A 21,954-nucleotide genomic window follows, 5' to 3' on the forward strand; every position below is an offset into this window, starting at 1 on the left:
TAGTGCTGTTTGTTATAAGAAGTTGCCAGAGAAGATGTAAGAGGCTACTATAATAATCTAGGGTAGAATTATAGTATAGAAGCTCTGAATACGGTTATAGTAGGACTGGAATGGATCAAATTAACATAAGAAACATGCAGAAGACAAAGGAGAATGGACTAGTCAAGGCATCTGCTTGTTTAACTCCTAATAAATTAGAAAAGTGGGAAGAGCACAAAGGAAATGGACTACTTAGAAGTAATATTCAGAAGGGAGTCTAAAATTTCTGAGAAGAGAGGTCAATGTTAAAGTTATAAATCTGTGAGTTAACCACAAAGATGACAGCTTATATTTATGCGTAAAGTGTGATTTTATACAATTCAAAATTAGTTCATTATACATACCCCCTGAGTTGGTGCTCCAGGGACCATGGCCATATTTGCCTCTATTTCTTCTCCATTTAAACTGAGGCCCATGTAGTGAGAAAGCTCCGGATACAATTTAGGATAGAGATCTAATATAAATAAATGAGTGAATAAAGAAAAAAACATTAGAATATTCAAAATGAAAACTGTTATAATGGGCTTCTACTTATGTTAATAATCTTAGGCTTCTAAAAATTCCCAAGAGTAGAAATAATTTTTCCAAATAAATTATCTTACCTTTCCTTTTTCTTAAAATAAACTGATGTGATTAGCAATTCTGTGAAAAACCACTGATTCTCCAGTGGAGAATAACTGAGCAAAATGTCTACTTGTTGAGGCAGTTACTTTATAACTCATTTAATAAACATGGCTATGAAATAATTCAATTAAAATAAAATCGAACGTTTTAAATTGATTTAGTGTCATAGCATTTTAAGAATGTTAACAACGCCCTAACCGGTTTGGCTCAGTGGATAGAGCGTCGGCCTGCGGACTGAAGGGTCCCAGGTTCGATTCCAGTCAAGGGCATGTACCTTAGTTGCGGGCACATCACCAGTAGGGGGTGTGCAGGAGGCAGCTGATCAATGTTTCTCTCTCATCGATGTTTCTAACTCTCTATCCCGCTCCCTCTCTGTAAAAAAATCAATTAAAAAAAATATTAACCACATTCCAATAAAATCTTGGAAACAGTATATTTAAATATTAACAGTATTTAACTTGGTAGTAGAGATAGGTACTATTCCCAAAAGATCCTTTGTACATGATTTATTTGTAACTTAATAAAATGGATTTTCTAAAAGAAACAAAGTTATAAACATTATGAGGCCACAAATATGTACTTAACACTCCTTTTGTATCTTGTCATATTTAGGGGTTCTCTCCTGAATCCCCACGAAATTAGAAGGAAAGGGGACCAAAGAGAAGGATATGGAGACTGAGTAGAGATTCTAGGAGTTGGGAAAGCCCCTCAACCCCCAAAGGGAGGCAAGGCAGTTGGACATTTCACAGCACCCCCTCCGTCCCCAAGACAGAAGACAGTTTTAAGAGCAGCAATATGGGCACAGTCCACATAAATGCATCAATCTCAAGTTATGAACTTATGAGGGTTAAAATTTAATTAATTTCATTAAGCCATAAAACACATCTTCATATTCATAGTTCACTTTCTTGATTAAAGGTTTAGGCTTTGAAATACACATTTTTCTTCTTCTTACTACTAGAGCTTTAACCACCAATTTTATGCTAAATAAAAAATTTTAAATCTTGGATTACTTATTTCAAAGAAAGGCTTAAAAATTTCTGTTTAAGGAGAATGAATCCAAAGTATAAACCTACTTCCATCTTGAGAGATGGGAGCAGATGCTTCAGACAAAATTGCTGGGTTGGCAGGGTTTGCAGAAAAGGCACTTTGAGCCTGAAAAAGAAAAGAAAATTCTAACAATGTCATATATGTACTTAAAATCTATATGTATAAAAGCCCAGCGACCCTTACAGCAGAACAACCAGAACAATTGGTCGCTATGATGCAGGAGCTGCCCCCTGGTGGCCAATGCGCTCCCACAGCAGGAGCACTGCTCAGCCAGAAACCAGGCTCACAGCTGGTGAGAGCAGCAGCGGTGGTAAGGAGCGAGCAGGCGAGTGGTTAGGAGCGAGGGATCAGAATTACAAGAGGGTGCAGGCCAAGCTGAGGGACACACACGCCCCCCCCCCTTCCTGTACACGAATTTCATGCATTAGGCTTCTAGTTCTTATTTATAAGTTTAATTCATTATTCCCAAAAAGAAACTAAAACATTAAAGTTGTACTCAAGAAAGTTTAGTTTCAAACATTTCATAATATATTTTTCAAAGAAAATCTATAAAAATATTTTTCATATTCTAAATATGTAACACTATCATAAAAAACTTGACTAAGCATCATTCCACATAGTTTGCTGTAGCAAATTAATATAGTAATATTTTAAAAATGCATGACCACCCATTTTATATTTTCACTGTTCTTTAAGAATTTTAAAATATTTTATCTGCATAAGAAGAAAGGCTCAATCATCTACACTAATAAAAGAGAAAAATGGTAATTGGCGTACGACGATACCCTTTTCATTGGCTAATCAGGGCTATATGCAAATTAACTGCCAACTAAGATTGGCAGTTAACTGCCAACAAGATGGCGGTTAATTTGCATATGTAGGCACAATGCAGGGAGGCGAAAGGAAAAGCAGGAAGAAGCCCCCTGTCACTGACAGTGATCAGAAACCCAGGGGGGAGCTAAGAGCTGGGGGGCAGGGCAAAGGCGGCCCTGGGGCCGCCTTTGCCCTGCCCCCCAGCCATGATCGGAGAATCAGGTGCCTTTGCCGCCCTGGCCAGTGATAGCAGGAAGTAGGGGTGGAGCCAGCAATGGGAGCTGGACACGGTCGAAGCTGGCAGTCCCGGGAGCTAGGGGTTCCTTGCCTGGGCCTAAAGCAGAGCCCACGATCGCGGGGCCGCTGCAGCTGTGGGTCCCCGCTGCCTGAGCCGGACGCCTCAGCCAGAGGTGTTAGGCCTGGGCAGGGGCGAAGCCTGCAACCGCGGGGAGCTGGGGGTCCCCTGCCCAGGCCTGACACCTCTGCCGGAGGCCTCAGGCCTGGTCAAGGGGCCGATCCGGTGATTGGTGATTGGAGGGTGATGAGGGTCAACTCCTCTGGCAGAGGCATCAGGCCTGGGCGGGGGGCTGAGCCAGGGATTGGGGGGATATGGTGGTCCCCTTGCCCAGGCCTGAAGCCTGGGTCAGAGGCGTCAGGCTTGGGCGGGGGGTGGAGCAAGCGATCAGAGGGAGATGGGGGTCCCCTGCCCAGTCAGGATTCCTGGGCCAGAGGCCTCAGGCCTGGGCGGGGGCCAGGGCCAGTGATCGGGGGGAGATGGGGGTCCCCTGTCCAAGCCTGACACCTCTGGCGGAGGCGTCAGGCCTGGGCAAGGGGCGGATCAGGCGATCCGAGGGTGATGGGGGTCTACGCCTCTGGCTGAGGCATCAGGCCTGGGCAAGGGGCAGAGCCAGCAATCGGAGGGGGCTGGGGGCAGAACCAGTGATGGGGGGAAATGAGGGTCCCCTGCCCAGGCCTGACACCTCTGTCAGAGGCATCAGGCCCGGGCAAGGGGCCGATCCTGCGACTGGAGGGTGATGGGGATCAACGCCTGAGGTCTCCCAGTATGTGAGAGGGGGCAGGCTGGGCTGTGGGACACTCCCCCCCCCCTCCCCAGTGCACGAATTTCGTGCACCGGGCCCCTAGTCCTATTTAATAAAGAGGGAATATGCTAATTGACTGCCCTGCCCTCAAAGATGGCAGCACCCACAGCCAATAAGGAGGGCATATGCTAATTGACTTACCCGCCCTCAAAATGGCAGCACCCACAGCCACAAGACGGCTGGCAGGGGAGGGCAGTTGGGGGCGATCAGGCTGGCAAGAGAGCAGTTAGATGTCGATCAGGCTGGCAGGCAGAAGCGGTTAGGGGCAATCAGGCAGGCGAGCAGTTGGGAGCCAGCAGTCCCGGATTGTGAGAGGGATCCCAGATTGGAGAGGGTGCAGGCAGGGCTGAGGGACACCCTCGCACGTCCCCCCACCCCCCGCCCACGCCACCCAGTGCACGAATTTCGTGCACTGGGCCTCTAGTATTCATATAAAAGTCATATCAGAAAAATACCTACATATTTAAATATTTATTTATTTATTTAATATATTTTATTGATTTTTTACAGAGAGGAAGGGAGAGAGAGGAAGGGAGAGAGATAGAGAGTTAGAAACATCGATGAGAGAGAAACATCGATCAGCCGCCTCCTGCACATCTCCTACTGGGGATGTGCCCGCAACCCAGGTACATGCCCTTGACCGGAATCGAACCTGGGACCTTTCAGTCCACAGGCCGATGCTCTATCCACTGAGCCAAACCGGTTTTGGCTTAAATATTTATTTTAAATATTAAGTTGCTAATATTTATTGCAGCATTTTCTACTGAAATAAACTTTATCTTCATTTTAGCAAGTATAACAAGCAGCTACACTATACTAAATACAAAAATATTACAAAGTATGCAAAACATGTACTTTATCACTGACACAAAAAATGACAAGATAGCCTGGCCAGCACGGCTCAGTGGCTGAGTGTGGACTTATGAACCAGGAGGTCATGGTTCCATTCCCGGTCAGGGCACATGCCTGGGTTGCAGCCTCAATCCCCAGTGTGGGGAATGCAGGAGGCAGTCGATCAATGATTCTCTCTCATCATTCATATTTCTCTCTCTCTCTCCCCCACTCTCCCTCTCCCTCTCTGAAATCAATAAAAATATTTTTTAAAAATTATTCCTTTTTAGATTGGTTATTATTTTCTATTCTTTCATTCATTGCTACTATTCCTAAGGAATACTGAAATAAGAATATGTAAGAATATGTAGGGTGTGGCAAAAGTTGGTTTACAGTTCATATGGAAAATACAGTAATTAATAATACAAGAATAAACTTTTTATGTACTCACAATTGTAAACCTATTTTTGCTCCATCCTGTATATAAAAAGTTCTCTGCAACCAAATATAATTATGTCATCTGGCATAATAAAAGAAAGATGGTACAAGGGCCTAAGGACTATGAGTCATTAAATGTACAAACTGTTTTTACACTCATTTGAAATCTCAAACTATTTAAAAGGGGCGCCCCCAACGAGCACAGTTTCTGCTGGGGCATGTTGTTTCTGTCATTACAGAAAGCATGTGGACAGACCATGCTTGTAAGCTACAATTGTCATTGTCCCCTCTGCTCACTACATTAGAAAACTAAGTACTGGATCTCTGTGTCATTGTTTCTTAACAGCTTATTTTAGATAGGTACAGCAACCACAGGCTCCTGTTAAGAATTTGTAATGGATAGAGAGGTTCAGGAATTATATGATGTGGAAAGACACAGACTAATGGCTACTGTAAGAATAGTTTACTATATATGAACTGCCAGTTTACAGCTGAATTTTAGCTTTGCTGTGGTGTAAAAGGCCAGAAGATTAGAAAATAAATACCTTTGCAGGGGCATCTCAAGAACAAAAATAAACCTAAGTATGAATTACTGTGTAAAAAGAACTATACACACCACACACACACACACACACACACACACACACACACACTAAAACTGCCCAAGACTTTAGTAGTTAAGAATACTTCTAAATCCAGTGAGAATTAAAAAAAACAACTATATGTCCCCCTCTTTCCTCATTATTTTATCTCTAAGCAGTTTTTTGCTGGAAACATAAAAGGTCTTCTAATGGAAATCCCCACAGAATTTGCTGCTTCTTAATGTAGGTCAGCCTAATGTAGACTAGAGCCTTCTAACATTTGTCAATATGAACTCTTTCATTCTTTTTCTGCTCTTTTCAAAATAAAAAACCTCTGCTCAAAGTTCAATAAAATGAAACGGAAAGGAAGAAAATAGGTTCTTTCCAATCCATCTGCAAATCCTTATCACTTAATGCTGATGTCATTACTGGCTTCACTGTTATTCTTTGAAGGCTAAATATTTCAGATAAGGACTTTTCAAAAAGAAAATGTGTGTGTTCAGATGAACTTTGTGGAAATAAAAACCACATGAGAAAAACACTAACAAAAAATGAAGAAAGAAATGATAGAGCATTTAAGATGACTGAACATGCCACTTAAAACTGAGGCATCAAAGCCTTGGCAGCTGAACAATGGATTTGAGAGATTTTACAAACCATACTGTAATATCCATAGATCTATGATGAAAAATATGTTCACTGACCTCCCCACATTAATTACATTACATTACTACAAGGTTAATAACTCGGCCACATATTTGTAACTATTACTGCCAAGGTTTTTCACTCTCAAAAGGCTAACAGTTTGTCTAAAAACACTTGTATTCTTCAAGTTGCTTAAGACTTCCCACAAGTTTGAAATAAAATGTTTATGCTCATTAACTAATTATTAAGTAAATCTCACTTCACATAAACTGAGATCAAGGTCTCAAGTAAAATAATCTTTAGAGTAATAAGAAGCTTTGAAGTACCAAACAATTCAGAAAGAATATCATATTAAAAAGATTTTAGAAATAAAGTACAACAGGAGTTTGAGTTATCTTGTCAATGCTATAAACAATAGCTGAAAAAATTCTAAGTTTGTAAGATATAAAATTGAAAGTAAACAGGAATCAAGATAGACTCACCCGTTTCAAAAAAGCATAATAAAAATTTACAAATAGAAAGACTTGATCCCCAAACTTTCTTAAGCAGAAACATGCCTCCAGAGCTAATACTTACATGAAGGATCACAGAAAGTTCTGACTTAATGAGATAATACTGTAATCTCTAACAGTTATTTAGAGCTCGAACGCGTGAAATGTCTGCTGCCTACATCTAAAAGGATATAGATCGCAACACTTTCCTTGTGCTTTCACATCACTATTCTTCTATAAGCAGCATGTATACTTCACTATTTCTGTAATTTTTAACTTCAGAGAGAAGAGAATTATTTTAAAGATTGATCAAAGCTGAAGATCCCAACATTCAATTTTTAACCAAAACTACATCATCAAAAAATTGGAGTGTATCTTACCAACTTATGTATGCTGTATTTAAATTTTAGTCATAAAATATACCTATCAGTGAGTAGTTTAAGTCCAGCTTTAAAGAAATAATATCCCATGCCCATTAATTCACAAAATAAAAAGGAATAGCTAGCGTTTTTATAACTATGTAGTCTGCAATTAATAAACTGAAAAAAGTATATGATGCATGAACATGAACAAATACATCTATTCAAATTTCTTGCTCTGCCTTAGCTGCAACTAAAATGCATGACGTAATATATGGGAAAAAGCACTTAAACAACTTAAACGTACCTGAATTACTTTGTCTACCTTCAGATCCTCAAGAGATGGGTACAGCGACATTTTTGCAGGATTTTTCTAAGGAAAAAACAAAGAAAAATTTATATAATTTAATTCTCACCAAAACTTAAATAGTACCCGCAACTAGCAAAATACACATAAAATATGGGAAAATATGAACATCTAGGCTATATAAAAACTGCTTACTGATTAATGGCTACCAAACCTCCTCTCCCTCCTTTACCACTACTATCAAACTATATCCAGAGACTTTAAACTTCCCTTCAAATAAAAGTCCTTCATTTAAAAAGTTTAGAAAATCAGAAAGAAGGGTTATGTGATTTATCTAGCTTACCTATCTATAAAGCCTCTATCACAAGGGGAAAATACATATATACAGGGGTGGGCAAAAGGTTTACAGCTGTGAATACACAAAACAGTTTATTCTTTTATTTATTATTGTATTAATACAACTGTAAACCGACTTTTGCCACCCCAATATACAAATATATGTACAGTTGACCTCTCAAGGTCAACTTGTATTTCCATTTTCAGTTTGAAAACTGAATATGGGGAGGGCCGACTTAAGTTATATTCAGATTTCTTCTGCAAGAGTGGTCCGTGAGCCTAACACCCTTATTGATCAACGGTCAACTAACTGCATATAGAAAATACACTGCACACCAACTATTAATAATAGTTTTATCTTCAGAAGACATGAACAAAATGGAATAAGGACCTGAAGAATAAGAGGTAAATTTTAAATATTTTAAATATTTAAATATTTTAAATATTTCTATATTATTCAATTTTTTTTAGTCACCATGAATTGTTTTTTGTAGTAGTATAAAACATTTTTAAAAAGTATTACAAGGATATATACTTTAAAGTTCTGTTTAGCTATTTTGAGATGAATACCTGACACTTTCTTTAAACCCAATATAACAATATATCCTAAACTGTATAGGGTTTAACATAGGCTCTTGATCCGGTTACCAGTTTATTACCTTTTATATCCACATCCACCCATTACTGGCTGCTCTGTGGAAATGGAGACGGGCCCTTAACATATTGCTCTTTTCCCAGCTGGCAGCATTGTCAGTAGAGAACTGAAGGTACACTGGAGGAGAAAGATTTTTTTCCAGCCAGGCTCCTTCAGTACCTGCTGGTAATTTAATACTATTTCTATTTTTAGTTCTGCCAGTAACCTAAATGTAACCTAAAAGATTCCATTTTACTTGTAAGAAATGAACTGTATGAGTGGTTCACTTCAAAACTCAATGAGTAGCCCGGCTGCTGCTGCGGCTCAGTGGTTGAGTATCAATTATAAACCAGGAGGTTATGGTTCAATTCCTGGTCAGGACACACGCCTGGGTTGCAGGCTCGATCCCCAGTATGGGGATTGGCAGGAGGCAGCCAATCAATGATTCCCTCTCATCACTGATGTTTCTTTCTCTCTCCCTCTCCCTTACTGTCTGAAATCAATAATATTTAAAAAAAAAAACACACAAAAAACAACTTGAGTAATTATTCTAAATTTTCTCCCATACAAGCTTTTTTTTTTTTTTTCAAATATTAACTGAAGTTATCTGACAAACTCTGAGATAACTCACATACCAACACACTCAAGCCAAGAAGAGAAATGGGTATTTCAGATTTTTGTTGTTGTTTATGTATTGCTGGATCTGGTTTGTTAATACTTCGTTGAGACTTTTGCATCTATGTTCATCAGGTATATTGGCCTGTAATTTTCTTCCATTGCAGTGTCTTTATCTGGTTTTGTAATTAAGATAATATTGGCCTCATAAAATGAAGTTAGGAGTCTTCCTTTCTCTTGAATTTTTTTTGAATAGTTTGATGATAGGTGTTAATTCTTCTTTGAATGTTTGGTAAAATTCACGTGTGAACCATTCTGGTCTAGGACTTTAATTTGTTGGGAGTTTTTTTTATTACTGCTTCAATTTCAATAATTGAAAATCTGTCTACTCATATTTTCTGCTTTCTGATTCAGTTTTAGAAGACTGTATGTTTCTAGGAATTTATCCATTTAGTCCAAATTGTCTAATTCATTAGCATATAGTTTGTAATATTTTCTTACAATCCTTTATATTTCTTTGGTGTCTCTTATTCTCTTCTTTCATTTCTGATTTTATTTTGGTCCTCTCTCTTTTCTTTCTTGACGAGTCTGATTAAAGGTTTGTCAACATTGCCCTAGCCAGTTTGGCTCAGTGAACAGAGCATTAGCCTGTAGATTGAAGGGCCCGGGGTTTAATTCCGGTTAAGGGCACATGCCCAGGTTGTAGGTGCAATCCCCAGTAGGGGGCGTGCAGGAGGCAAACAATCAATGATTCTCTCTCAACACTGATGTTTTTCTCTCTCTCTCCCTTCCTCTCTGAAATCAATAAAAAATATATTTAAAAAAAATGTTTGTCAACATTATCTTTTCAAAGAACCAGCTCTTGGTTTCACCAATCCTTTGTATTGTTTTATAGACCCCATTTCACTTATTTTTGTTCTGATATTTATTATTTCCTTTCTTCTAGTCACTTTGGGCTTTGGTTGCTGTTCTTTTTCTAGTTCCTTGAAATGCCAAGTTAGTTTGAGGTTTTTCTTGTTTCTTAAGATAGGCCTGTAATGCTATCCATTTCTTCCCAGGACTGCTTTCACTGTGTCCCACAGATTTGGGGTTGTTGTATTCTCATGTTCATTTGTTTCCAGGTATCATTTGACTTCTTCCTTGATCTCACTGAAAACCCATTCATTATTTAGTAACATATTATTTAGCCTCCATGTCTTTGTGTTTTTCAGTATTTCTCTTGTGATCAATTTCTAATTTCATACCATTATGGTCAGAGAAGATGCTTTGTGTCCTATCATATGATCTGTCTTAGAAAATGTTCCATATGCCCTTGAAAAGAATGTATATTTTGCTGCTTTGGAATGAAATGCTCTAAAGATATCAATTAAGTCAATCTGATCTAGTGTGTCACTTAAGACCACCATTTCCTTGTCCTTGATAGTCTGTCTGGAAGATCTACCCATTGATGTCAATGGGGTGTTAAAATGCCCTAATGTAGCCGAAACCGGTTTGGCTCAGTGGATAGAGCGTCGGCCTGCGGACTGAGAAGTCCTAGGTTCGATTCCGGTCAAGGGCATGTACCTGGGTTGCGGGCACATCCCCAGTGGGAGATGTGCAGGAGGCAGCTGATCGATGTTTCTCTCGCATCGATGTTTCTGACTCTCTATCTCTCTCCCTTTCTCTCTGTAAAAAATCAATAAAATATATTTAAAAAATAAATAAATAAATAAATAAAATAAAATGCCCTAGTGTAACTGATTACTGTAAATCTTTCCTTTTATGTCCATCCAGATTTGCTTTACATATTTAGGTGCTTCTATATTGGGTAAGAAATGTTTACAGGGGTTATATCTATCATTAGGTACTGTCATTCTTTGTCTCTTACCATAGCCTTTGTTTTAAAGTCTATTTTGTCTGATATAAGAACTGCTACCCCAGCTTTTTTTCCCCATTCCATTAGCATAAAGTAACTTTCTTCATACCTTTAAGTCTGAGTGTATCTTTCATTCTGAGGTATGTCTCTTCTCGACAGCATATATATGAGTCTTGTTTTCTTAACCATCCAAGTCTTTTGATTGGAACATTTAAGCCATTTACACTTAAGGAGATTACTGATAGGTATGTACTTATATCTTTTAACTAATCCTCTTCCCCTTCTTGAAGACCTTTTAACATTTCCTGCAATACTAGTTTGGTAGTAACAAACTACTTTAGCTTTCTCTTGTCTGGGAAGCTCTTAATTTCTCCATCAATTTTAAATGATAGCCTTGCTGACTAAAGTAGTCTTGGTTGCAGGTACTTGCTTTTCATCACTTTAAATATTTCATTGCAATCCCTTCTGGCCTGAAATGTTTCTGTTGAGAAATCAGCTGACAGTAATGGGAGCTCCCTTGAAGGTAAGTAACTGTCTTTATCTTGCTGTTAAGTTTCTCTCTTTGACTTTAACCTTTGCCATTTTTAATTATGATATACCTTGCTGTGGCCCTCTTTGGGTTCACTTTATTTGGGACTCTCTGTGCTTCCTGGACTTGTGTGAAGTCACAAGGTTAGGGAAGTTTTCAGTCATTATTTCTTCAAATAGGTTCATGATCCCTTACATTCTCTCTTCTTCTCATACCCTGATGATGCAGATGTTGTGGTTCATGTGGTCCTAAAGGCATTATGTTAAGTGAAATAAGTCACATGAAGACGAATACTATATAATCTAACTTATATGTGAAAAATAAAAAACAACAACAAAACTAAACTTATAAATACACTGGTGGTTGCCAGAGACAGGGGTAAGGAATGGACAAAATGGGTGAAAGGGGTCAAAAGGTATAAAATTCCAGTTATAAGATAAATAAGTACTGGAGATGTAATATATGGCATGATAACTATAGTTAATACTGTACTGTATATTTAAAGTTGCTAAAAGAGTGCATCTTAAAAGTTCTCATCACAAGAAATAATTTGTAATTAAGTGCAGTGATAGACGTTATCAAGACCTACTGTGGTAATGCAAATATTGAACCACTATGTTGTACACCTGAAACTAATATAAGTCAATTATTCCTGAATTTCAAAAATAAAGGAAAATTTTTAACAGCCCAAGTTCTAGCCCCAGCTCTGCCACCAACTTAATTTGCTTTCCAGTGTCTCAGCTTAAAGTTTGATCTAGTAAATCAACATATCTTTTCTGTAAGGTAGAAAAGTTAGGACACACTTGCTTTTTTAAAAAAAATCTTCTATAAGCTAATTGCTTTAACTCCTCAACAGCAAAGTGCTTAAACATTCTATTCCCATAAATCATTTTCACAGGAATCCAGGATGTCAAATTATTCCCTATTTAAACATAGGAGTAACCTATTAGCTTCAATTAGTGGAAAAATAAAACGGTACAAAATCTTTTTAATCTGTATAGGAAATAATGGAAATGCATACCGGGGTAGTAACCTAAAGTACAACCATAAAACCATCTTAAGGTCCTAAAACAGTCACCCTTCAGTTTGTATTGCCCAAAGTACTGCCTCCTCTTCCAAGGAGGTAAAGTGTAGAGATACCATGTTTGTAGCTGTTTTTTCTAAAAAGTATTCATTGAACGCAGCAGAGAATTTAGAATTTTTCACCCAGGATGGCAATGAGAAAACTGAAAGAGGAAGACATTTATTAGACAAGTCAGAAGATGAACACAAAGAAACAAGGAGATGTATTCTAGACTCTTATGAGAAAAATAATCATATAAATATACAAATATGAGTTTCCATGTGGCGAAAGCCTAAAATTGAAATTCCTCAAACTTAAAAATCATTACATAAACAATATAGCTTTAATTAATAAAAGAAATATGATTTTTCATTCAGTCAGTCATTCAGAAGGAATGACTTTATCATGCAATATTCTGAAACAAGTCCCTGAGATCTGTTTTACTTAAAGTGGGACAGGTTAGTAAGAAACTAGGAATGTTCCCAGGCAAGTGGAATGAGAAAACTGAGGCTGAGCAATTAACAATTGGCTGATAAATCACAAAACTACATCCCCCCTAACCAAAGATGTCTAAGAGCAGGTGGTCTAAATCTATTTTCCCAAACCAAAGATATCTAAGCGCCAGTGATTTAAATAACCTTAGTCAGAAAGACAGATAACAACAACAAAAACACACAATTAGAGCCAGTCTAATCCAAGATAGAGGTAAAACTAACCAGAGAATGACCCCTGATCCCACTATATGCTCATTTTTATACATCAGCAGACTAACCTACACATCAGGAAATCTAATGAACATTCTGTTGAGATCCTCTCCTGGGACCTCCCATAATATTCCTGCCTATAGAAACACACATGTCTAAGACAGTGCACTATCTTCTTTGAGCACAGCCTCACTCCCTCTGCTGTTTCTATGCTAAGCTAAGCTCTAAGAGTCCCCATGAAGCTTGCACGCAGGGAAGAAATAGACAGTGGCAGCTTGTGCTGGAGTTACCCCTAATCCTGTCCCCAGGGACCATTCCATTACCTCACTGAGCTAGGTCTTAAAAAACTTACTCTCACTTTCACCTAGAGTTGTGTCTTAAAATTTTTCCTGCATGAGTCAAGAACCTGGAGGTCACCTGACATATGAAAGGTGTCAGATATTGCCGGGGCAAGGCCAGCAAGGAAGCGGTAGGTAACAAAAGGATATTACCATCTTCTTCAATCTTTTATATTTGTGCAGCAAAATCTACTTGATATGACTTGTAAGTGGCCAAATGAAGGTGATGTTCAAACAAGGTGAGTAAAAGAAAACAGTAGAGATATTCTTAAAAACTTATTGCACTTATTATTCTAATTGATGTTGATAAAAAGTATAAATGAAAATTACTTGCAAATATAGAACACACAACATGATCATCCTCTCAATAAAATCATGTGCCATTAAAGTTTGCAAAAGTACTGCATTTTGACAATTCAAGTAGAAAAATTACCAGATAGTAATGTCAGAACCTATTAGAGATTTATTTGAAATCTAGAATTAGTATATTATTTTGACAACTGAGTACATAAAGAACCAAAAGTAATATAAGCCAGAACATATTAGAGATGTATGTAGAATTGTATTTATAAGATGTATATGCTCCAAATTCACTCATGACAGTTGAGCAATTAGTTGTATTCAAAAGACGTCGCCCATTTCAGCTAGAGATACCTTCAAAACCAGAAAAATCCTATATAATAAAAGGCTAATATGCAAATTGATCAAACAGCGGAACGACTGGGGGCAGAGGCTCAATGCAGGAGCTGCCTCCTGGTGGTCAGTGTGCTCCCACAAGGGGAGTGCCGCTCAGCCAGAAACCGGGCTCATGGCTGGGGAGCGCAGCGGCAGTGGCAGGAGCCTCTCCTGCCTCCGCAGCAGTCGAACATCCCCTGAGGGCTCCCGGACTGCAAGAGGGTGCAGGCCAGGCTGAGGGACCCCCTCCCCGAGTGCATGAATTTCGTGCCCCGGCCTCTAGTTTATAATAAAAATCTGGGTTTCTTATGTTCAGACTGTTACTAATTTTTTTTTACTATCTCTTTATTTTCACTTCTGCAAAATTATTCATAAAATGGCCTAAAGTATTTTTTTAAATGTTCAATGGACCACAATGGTAAACAGTGATGGCTGTGTTTTCTAATGTATTGAGAATTAATAAGCATTCAGATGGCTCATATACAGTGTCAAAGAACATGTATACTTCGATAAAGTCCTAAACGGTCATCTAGAGCAATGTTTATTAAATGTGTCTAAGCATCAGATCATAATTATCTGGGCACTAGTTAAAATAGTTCCCAGGTTGACACATATTTCATAGAAGAACAGTGGAACTCTTCCTTTTAATATGTCACATAAAGTCTACTCTAAGAAGAATTTCATTTTATCTAAAAGATTCTATTTCACACCTACTGAACTGGCAAAAATCCAGTTTGACAACATTCTCTGATAATAAGGCTTTAAGAAACACACATTACGCATGAAAGTGCAAACTAGTACAATTTTCATAGAAAGTGACATTGCAACACCAAAATTATAAATGCAAATACCCTCCAATCCAGCAATATCACTTCAGGTCTTTACTCTACAAATACTTTTGCACATAAAGTGACATACGTTGAAGTTTATTCACTGAAGCACTGGCTGTAATAGAACACAAGAAATAGAAGAGGAAGTTCTATATACACTATATTGAAAGAGGTTCAATATGTTATCATTAACTGGAGAGAAAAGCATGATTTACAGCACTGTACTATAAATATGCGAACAATTGTGTTAAGAAACTAGAAAAAGAGTACCAACTAAACCCAAAGCTAGCAGAAGGAAACAGATTAGAACAAAGATAAATGAAATAGAGAATTGAGAAAATTGATGAAACCAAAGTTGGTTCTTTGAAGAAATTAACAAAATTGACAAACTTTATCTAGATGGACTAAGAAATAAACAGAGAAAACTCAAATACTAAAACTGGAAATGAAAGTGGTAAATTTATATGGACTCTATAGAAATCAGAAGGATTACTAGAGAGTACTATGAACAACTATATGCCCCCAAAACCACATAACCTAAATGGACAAATTCCTAGAAACAAAACCTACCAAGACTAACTCACGAATAAACATATAATCTGAACAGACCTATAACTAGTGAACAGATGGAGTCAGTATCACAATCTCCCAACAAAAAAAAGCCTTAGACCTGATGGCTTCACTGATGAATTCTACTAAACATTTAAAAAGAGCCGAAACCTGTTTGGCTCAGTGGATAGAGCGTCGGCCTGCGGACTGAAAGGTCCCAGGTTCGATTCCGGTCAAGGGCATGTACCTGGGTTGCGGGCACATCCCCAGTAGGAGATGTGCAGGAGGCAGCTGATCGATGTTTCTCTCTCATCGATGTTTCTAACTATCTCTCTCCCTTTCTCTCTGTAAAAAATCAATAAAATATATTAAAAAAAAGAGTTAATATCAATCCTTCTCAAAATTTTGCTAAAAAATTGAAGAGGAGGGAACATGTCCTAACTCACTCTACGAAGATAGCATCACCTTGATATCAAGGCTAGAACAAAGGTACTGTAAGAATACTACAAAATTCCTTGTGAACATTGATGCAAAAACCCTTAACAAGATATTAGCAAGCAGAATTCGACAGCACGTTAAAAGAATTACACAGCTATATATCTTTAGCAAGTAGGATTTATTCCTGTAAGAGCAGGATCGTTCAACATGTGAGATGATCAAAATAGTATGTCATTATCAACAAAAGGATGGGGGGAAAACCACATGATCATTTCAATTGATGCAGAAATAGCATTTGATAAAACTCAACAATCTTTTATAATAAAAACACTCAACAAAATGGAAATAGAGGGAAATTACTTCCACATAATAAAAGCCATATATGAAAAATCCAAAGCAAACCACACTCAATGGTGAAAGGCTGAATACTTTTAAGATCAGGAACAAGGCAAGTAGGCACACTTTCACGACTTCTATTCAACAGAGTTCTAGCCACAGCAATTAGACAAGAAAAGAAAGAAAGGAAAAAAGAAAGGCATGCACATTGGAAAAGAAGTAAAGTATCTGTTTACAGATGATATGATCATCTATGTTAGGGTATAGAAAACCCTGGATTACACACACACACACACACACACACACACACACACACACACACACCAGTTGCATTTCTATACATAAACAATGAGCTATCTAAAAAGGAAATTACAAAAACAATTCCATTTACAAGAGCATCAAAAAATAAAATACTTAGGAATTAATTTAATTAAAGAGGTGAAAGAATTGTACAATGAAATCTGCAAAGCAATGCTGAAAAAAATTAAAGAAGATATAAATAAATGGAAGCAAATCCCATGTTCATCGATTAAGGCTTGGTATTGTTAAAATATCAACACTAGCCTAAATGATCTACAGATTCAATGCAATCTTTATAAAAATCTCCATGACTTTTTTTTAGAAATAAAAAAAGCCAAAATCATATGAAATTTTAGGGTACCCCAAATCCCCAAAACAATGTTGAAAAATAACAACACTGGAGGATCACCCTTCCTGATTTCATAATATACTATAAAACTACAATAATAAAAACAGTATGGTACATATTGGCATAAAGACAAATACACCAATGGAAGAGACTAGAGAGCCTAGAGATAAGCCCTCAGATATTTGGTGAATTGATTTTTGACAAAGGTGTCAAGACCATTCAATGAGAAAAAGACAAGACTTTACAACAAATGATACTGGAAAAACTGGATATACCAGGTGCACCAGTTAATAATGAGGATTTTTTTCAATAGATGGAGTTACATACATGTTGACATATATGCAATTTGATATGTATGCTATTTTGCTGTATTGACAGTAAGCTTCAAAACTTCATGTCAAATTTGCTAAAGGTGTTATCACCATAGATATTTTTACACTTAAAAATGTCGAATTTTGTGCCAAAAAAAAAAAAAAGAGCATTTGCGGGAAGTTTTAATTCATTACTTTATTTTGAAGAAAAAGTTATCGTATACTTTGGGATGCTTATGGTGAACATGCTCCATCTTAAGATACTTGTGAACGCTGGTTTAAACGCTTTAAAAAGTGGTGATTTCAATGTGAAAGACAAAGGACGTCCAGGTCAACCGAAAAAATTTGAAGACCAACAATTACAAGCATTATTGGATGAAGATGCGTGTCAAACTCAAAAACAACTTGCAGAAAGATTAAACGTTGCTCAGCAAACAATTTCCAATCATTTACAAGCAATGGGAAAGATTTTTTAAAAATATATTTTATTGCTTTTTACAGAGAGGAAGGGAGGGGGATAGAGAGTTAGAAACATCAATGAGAGAGAAACATGGATCAGCTGCCTCCAGCACACCCCTTACTGGGGATGCACCTGCAACGAAGGCACATGCCCTTGACCAGAATCGAACCTGGGACCTTTGAGTCCACAGGCCGACGCTCTATCCACTGAGTCAAACCGGTTAAGGCAATGGGAACAATTTTAAAGGAAGGAAAATGGGTGCCACATCAACTGAACAAAAGACAAAAGGAAAACCAAAAAGTCATCAGTAAAATGCTGCTTCAACAGCATGAAAGTCTTTTTTGCATCAAATTGTGACTGGCGATGAAAAGATTTATTTTGAGAATCCCAAATGCACAAAATCATGAATTGACCCAGGTCAACCCTCAACATCGACTGCAAGGCCAAATCGCTTTGGAAAGAAGACAATGCTCTGCGTTTGGTGGGATCAGGAAGGTGTGGTGTATTATGAGTTTCTAAAACCAGGTGAAACTGTTAATACTGATCGCTACCGACAACAAATAATCAATTTGAACCAGCTTTGATCGTGAAACGACCAGCATGTGCCAGAAGACATGGCAAAGTAATTTTGCTTCATGATAACCCACCATCACACACTTCAAAACTAGTTAAAGACACATTAAAAGGTCTTGCCTGGGAAGTATTAACCCACCTGATGTATCCACCAGACCTTGCTCCTTCAGATTACCACTTGTTCTGATCGATGGCACACGCACTTTCTGAGCAGCACTTCAAAACGTATGAAGTGGTGGAAAATTTGGTCTCTGAATGGTTTGCCTCAAAACAAGAAAAGTTCTATTGGGACAGTATCCACAAATTACCTGAAAGATGGGGGAAATGTGTAGCTAGCAATGGACATTACTTTGAATAAAGCACTTCTGATTTTTCTCTTGAAATTATCGTGTTTTCTTTGACTACAAAATTCGCCATTATTAACCGGTACACCCAGGACACTTTCAAAACAATGAAGATGGATCCTTACCTAACACCATATAAAAAAAACTAACTCAGAATGCATCAAGAACCTAAATATAAAACCTAAAACAATAAAATTCTTAGAAGGTAACATAGGACAAAAGATTCACAATGATTTATTGGATATGACACCAAAAGCATAGGTAATAAAAGAAAAAGGATATATATTGGGCTTCATGAAAATTTTTCCATTTTGTGCAGCAGAAGGCACTATCAACAGAGTAAAATGGCAATCCACAGAATGGGAGAAAATATTTGCAAATCATATATATGATAAGGGAGTAATATCCAGGATATCTGGAGAACTCCTAAAACTCAACGAAAAAACAATTGTCAAAAAAGTCGAATACACATTTCTCCCAAGAAGATACAGAAATGACGAATAAGCACCTGAAGATACTCAACATCACCAATCACTATGGAAATGCAACATTGGTGGGAGTATAAATTGCTGCAGCTGCTATAGAAAACGATATGACAGTTCCTCAAACAATTAAAAACAGAATTATCATGTAATCCAGCAATTCCACTTTTGGGTATATACCTACAAGAACTGAAATCTGGGTCTGAAGGATTACTTGTACACCTATGTTCATAGCAGCATTATTCACAATTGCTCAGACTTACAAGCAACCCAAGTGTCCATGGAAGGATGAACAGATAAGCATAATGTGGCATATATGTACAATAAAATATTAGTCAACCTTAAAAGGGAAGGAAATTCTGCAATATGCTACCACATGGATGAACCTTGAGGACATCTAAGTGAAACAAGACATCACAAAAAGACAAATACTCTGACTCCACTTATATGAGGTGATTAGTCAAAATCCTAAGGACACAAAGTAGAATGGCTGATGTCGGGGCTGAGGGGGTGGGAAATTAGTTTCATGGGTATAGACTAGAGCTTCAATTTTACAGGTGAAGAAGTTCTGGGGATGGATGGTGGTGGTGATAGTTGCCCGGTATCAATGTATTTAATACCACTGAACTGTACACTTAAAAATGGTTATCTTTACGTTACAATGTATTTTACCACAATAACAAAAAATGGAATGAAATGGAAGGGGTGGAAATACATTTGTACACAGGTACAAAATATCCCCGAATAAATAACTAAGAAATGCAAAATGGTTGGCTCCTACAGAAAGGGATTATGGTTGGCTGGGGAAACTAAATGGGAGACTATATACCATTGCTTAACTTTATTGCTTAACTTGCAGTCACGTTGTTGCTTACCTCCTCAAAAACGAATTGTACAAAAAATATTTGCAGCAATTAGAAAGAAATTAAAACGCACTAATGTAACTATTACTGGGTGTAGGAAGTATTTTTAAAAGTTGTTTGGGGGAATCTTTCTTTTTTTAAACTCTTGGCATATACTACCTTACAAAGGTACCTAAATCTGGCGAAAACAGGGGGGAAAATAGTTGAGTCATGTTCCGGTCAAGGAAGTGGTTTTTTTTCTTTTTAATTGAACAGTACACATTTGAGTGTACTTAGCCAACTATTAGGAAATTCTCCCTCCTTGGGTCATGATCTTTTTACATCTTTATAATGCACAAACATAACTAAAAATGAATGTTGCCTAAGTTATACTTAGGTAAATGCAGTGACTATGTCCTGAACCTTTAAAAAGACGTTCCACTTCCTTATTTTTATTTTGTGGCACAAGTCATTTGATGTATCCTATCCACCACGAGGAAAGTGATTTACAGAACTAAGCTGGTAGCAGAGACAATAAAATTAAAAAACAAAACACGTTTTTTACTGTCTACCCACAACCGCAAATAAAAACTAAAGGCGATAATTTTGAGTTTAAATGAATCACGTCTACACATTTGAGATGAAGCGAACCGACTGCAGCTGTTTTTCAATGTCATTTTCCTTTTTAACCAATTGTGTGTGTTTTCTTTGAAGCGAGTGAATGCTGAGAGTGTGGTAAACCAAACGGACTTTCTAAGTAATGGGCTTACATAATGGAAAATGACAGTAACGTGTCTGCGGATCATGCATCCAGGCGAGGGGAACCGAGAAGCTCCCCTCAGTAAAGCCGGCGCACACAGGGAGACTCGGGATGAAATACGCCCACTGAGCGAAAGGGAAAGGTCCCTCCGCACCAGGAAATCCTGCCCGAAAGCTCTGAGTCAGACCTCGGGGACACTTCCCGGAACACACCCGAGAGGAACCCGGCTCCCTTTCTTCCAGCACCGCCTCCCCCGCTCCCCAACCCCCATCGGGGCTGCGCCCTCCGCAAACACCCCTCCTCCCGTCCGGCGCCGCGACCAGCCCCGCGGAGGTGAGAAAGCTCAGCCCCCAGGCCCGCGGGCTCCCGAGGAAGCAGGCCCGCGCCTCCTTCTCCTCCGACAGGAACAAACAGAGTCGAAAGGGACCGGAATGAGACAGTCCCCGAGCTGCGGCTCGGTCCCCGGCCCCGTCTCCCCGCCCGGCCGGGTCAGGACCCCGAAACTGGCAGGGGCGCGGGCAGGCGGAGCGCGCAAACTTCCCCTCCATCCGGGCCGGCTGAGCGCGCAGAGGGCGCGGAGCCCAGCGCGGCGAGGGCGTCGCCGCCGCCGCCTCCCGAAAACCGTTGCGACCCGGACGGTCTCCGCTAAGTGACCCGGGGTCCCCACGCCTCTGCCCACGTTCCCGCGCCCGGGACGCGGCGTGAGCGCCCCTCCTTCCCCGCCAGGGCTGCTTACCGAGGCCGCAGGGAACCGCTCGCCGCCGCCGCTGCCCCCGGTCACTAGCACCGACTTCCCCAGCCCGAGGGAAGAAAAGCCGCGCGCGCGGGAGGACCGCCCCCGAGGCGCGTCACGGCGCCGCCCCCGCCTTCCGCCCGCGCAGGCGCGCAGCGCCCGGTCAGGTGACCCGTCCCCTTGGTAACGGAGCAGCTGGGTGGCGGGGTGAGCAGGGTCCGGTGCGGAGCTATCCGGGGGTTGGAGAATGTAGAGCCTCCCCGCTGCCGCCGTTTAAGCTCCTCACCTTCTCCACCCCGACAATCGTTAGTTTGTGCCCAGAGCCAGGTGCCACCGTCCACTGCTGGTCTGCGCTCAGGGTCACGTGGATCCCATCACATCCAATACAGAGTCCTGGGAACCTACCTTTTGGCGATTTTCTCTGCCGGCCTTGGATTTCCACCATTGGGCCCAAAAACATGCCTCCCACTAACTGTTCTCAACTCCTGCCCTCTTCGCACTATACCTTTTTTCTTTGTTTTTTATCACTCATTGTCCGTCCTTGGCTGTTTGTGTAGTAGTGCGCAAAAGTAATAGCTATGTCCTTAGGCAAAAACTAAAAAACTGTTATTTCTTGAGGG

At 39.2% G+C, this 21,954-nt stretch overlaps 1 protein-coding gene across 4 annotated transcripts in view; it reads right to left on the reverse strand.

The window, feature by feature from the left end:
- Nucleotides 1–21,466, reverse strand: part of SDCBP (syndecan binding protein) — a 30,057-nt gene extending 8,591 nt beyond the window's left edge. For 2 of the 4 annotated variants that reach the window (XM_059673128.1, XM_059673127.1), the window contains exons 1-4: nucleotides 21,338–21,466; nucleotides 7,279–7,344; nucleotides 1,740–1,818; nucleotides 384–493 (exon numbers count right to left, since the gene is read on the reverse strand). In XM_059673128.1, coding sequence (XP_059529111.1) covers nucleotides 384–493; nucleotides 1,740–1,818; nucleotides 7,279–7,329 — 240 coding nt within the window. In that variant the 5' untranslated portion in view covers nucleotides 7,330–7,344; nucleotides 21,338–21,466. Of the gene's footprint in view, nucleotides 1–383; nucleotides 494–1,739; nucleotides 1,819–7,278; nucleotides 7,345–21,337 lie in introns of those variants that run through there. The other 2 variants (XM_059673129.1, XM_059673130.1) reach the window with 2 other exon arrangements.
- Nucleotides 21,467–21,954: the final 488 nt, after the last annotated feature.

The sequence above is a fragment of the Myotis daubentonii genome, chromosome 17, assembly GCF_963259705.1.
Source record: "Myotis daubentonii chromosome 17, mMyoDau2.1, whole genome shotgun sequence".
Taxonomy (NCBI): domain Eukaryota; kingdom Metazoa; phylum Chordata; class Mammalia; order Chiroptera; family Vespertilionidae; genus Myotis; species Myotis daubentonii.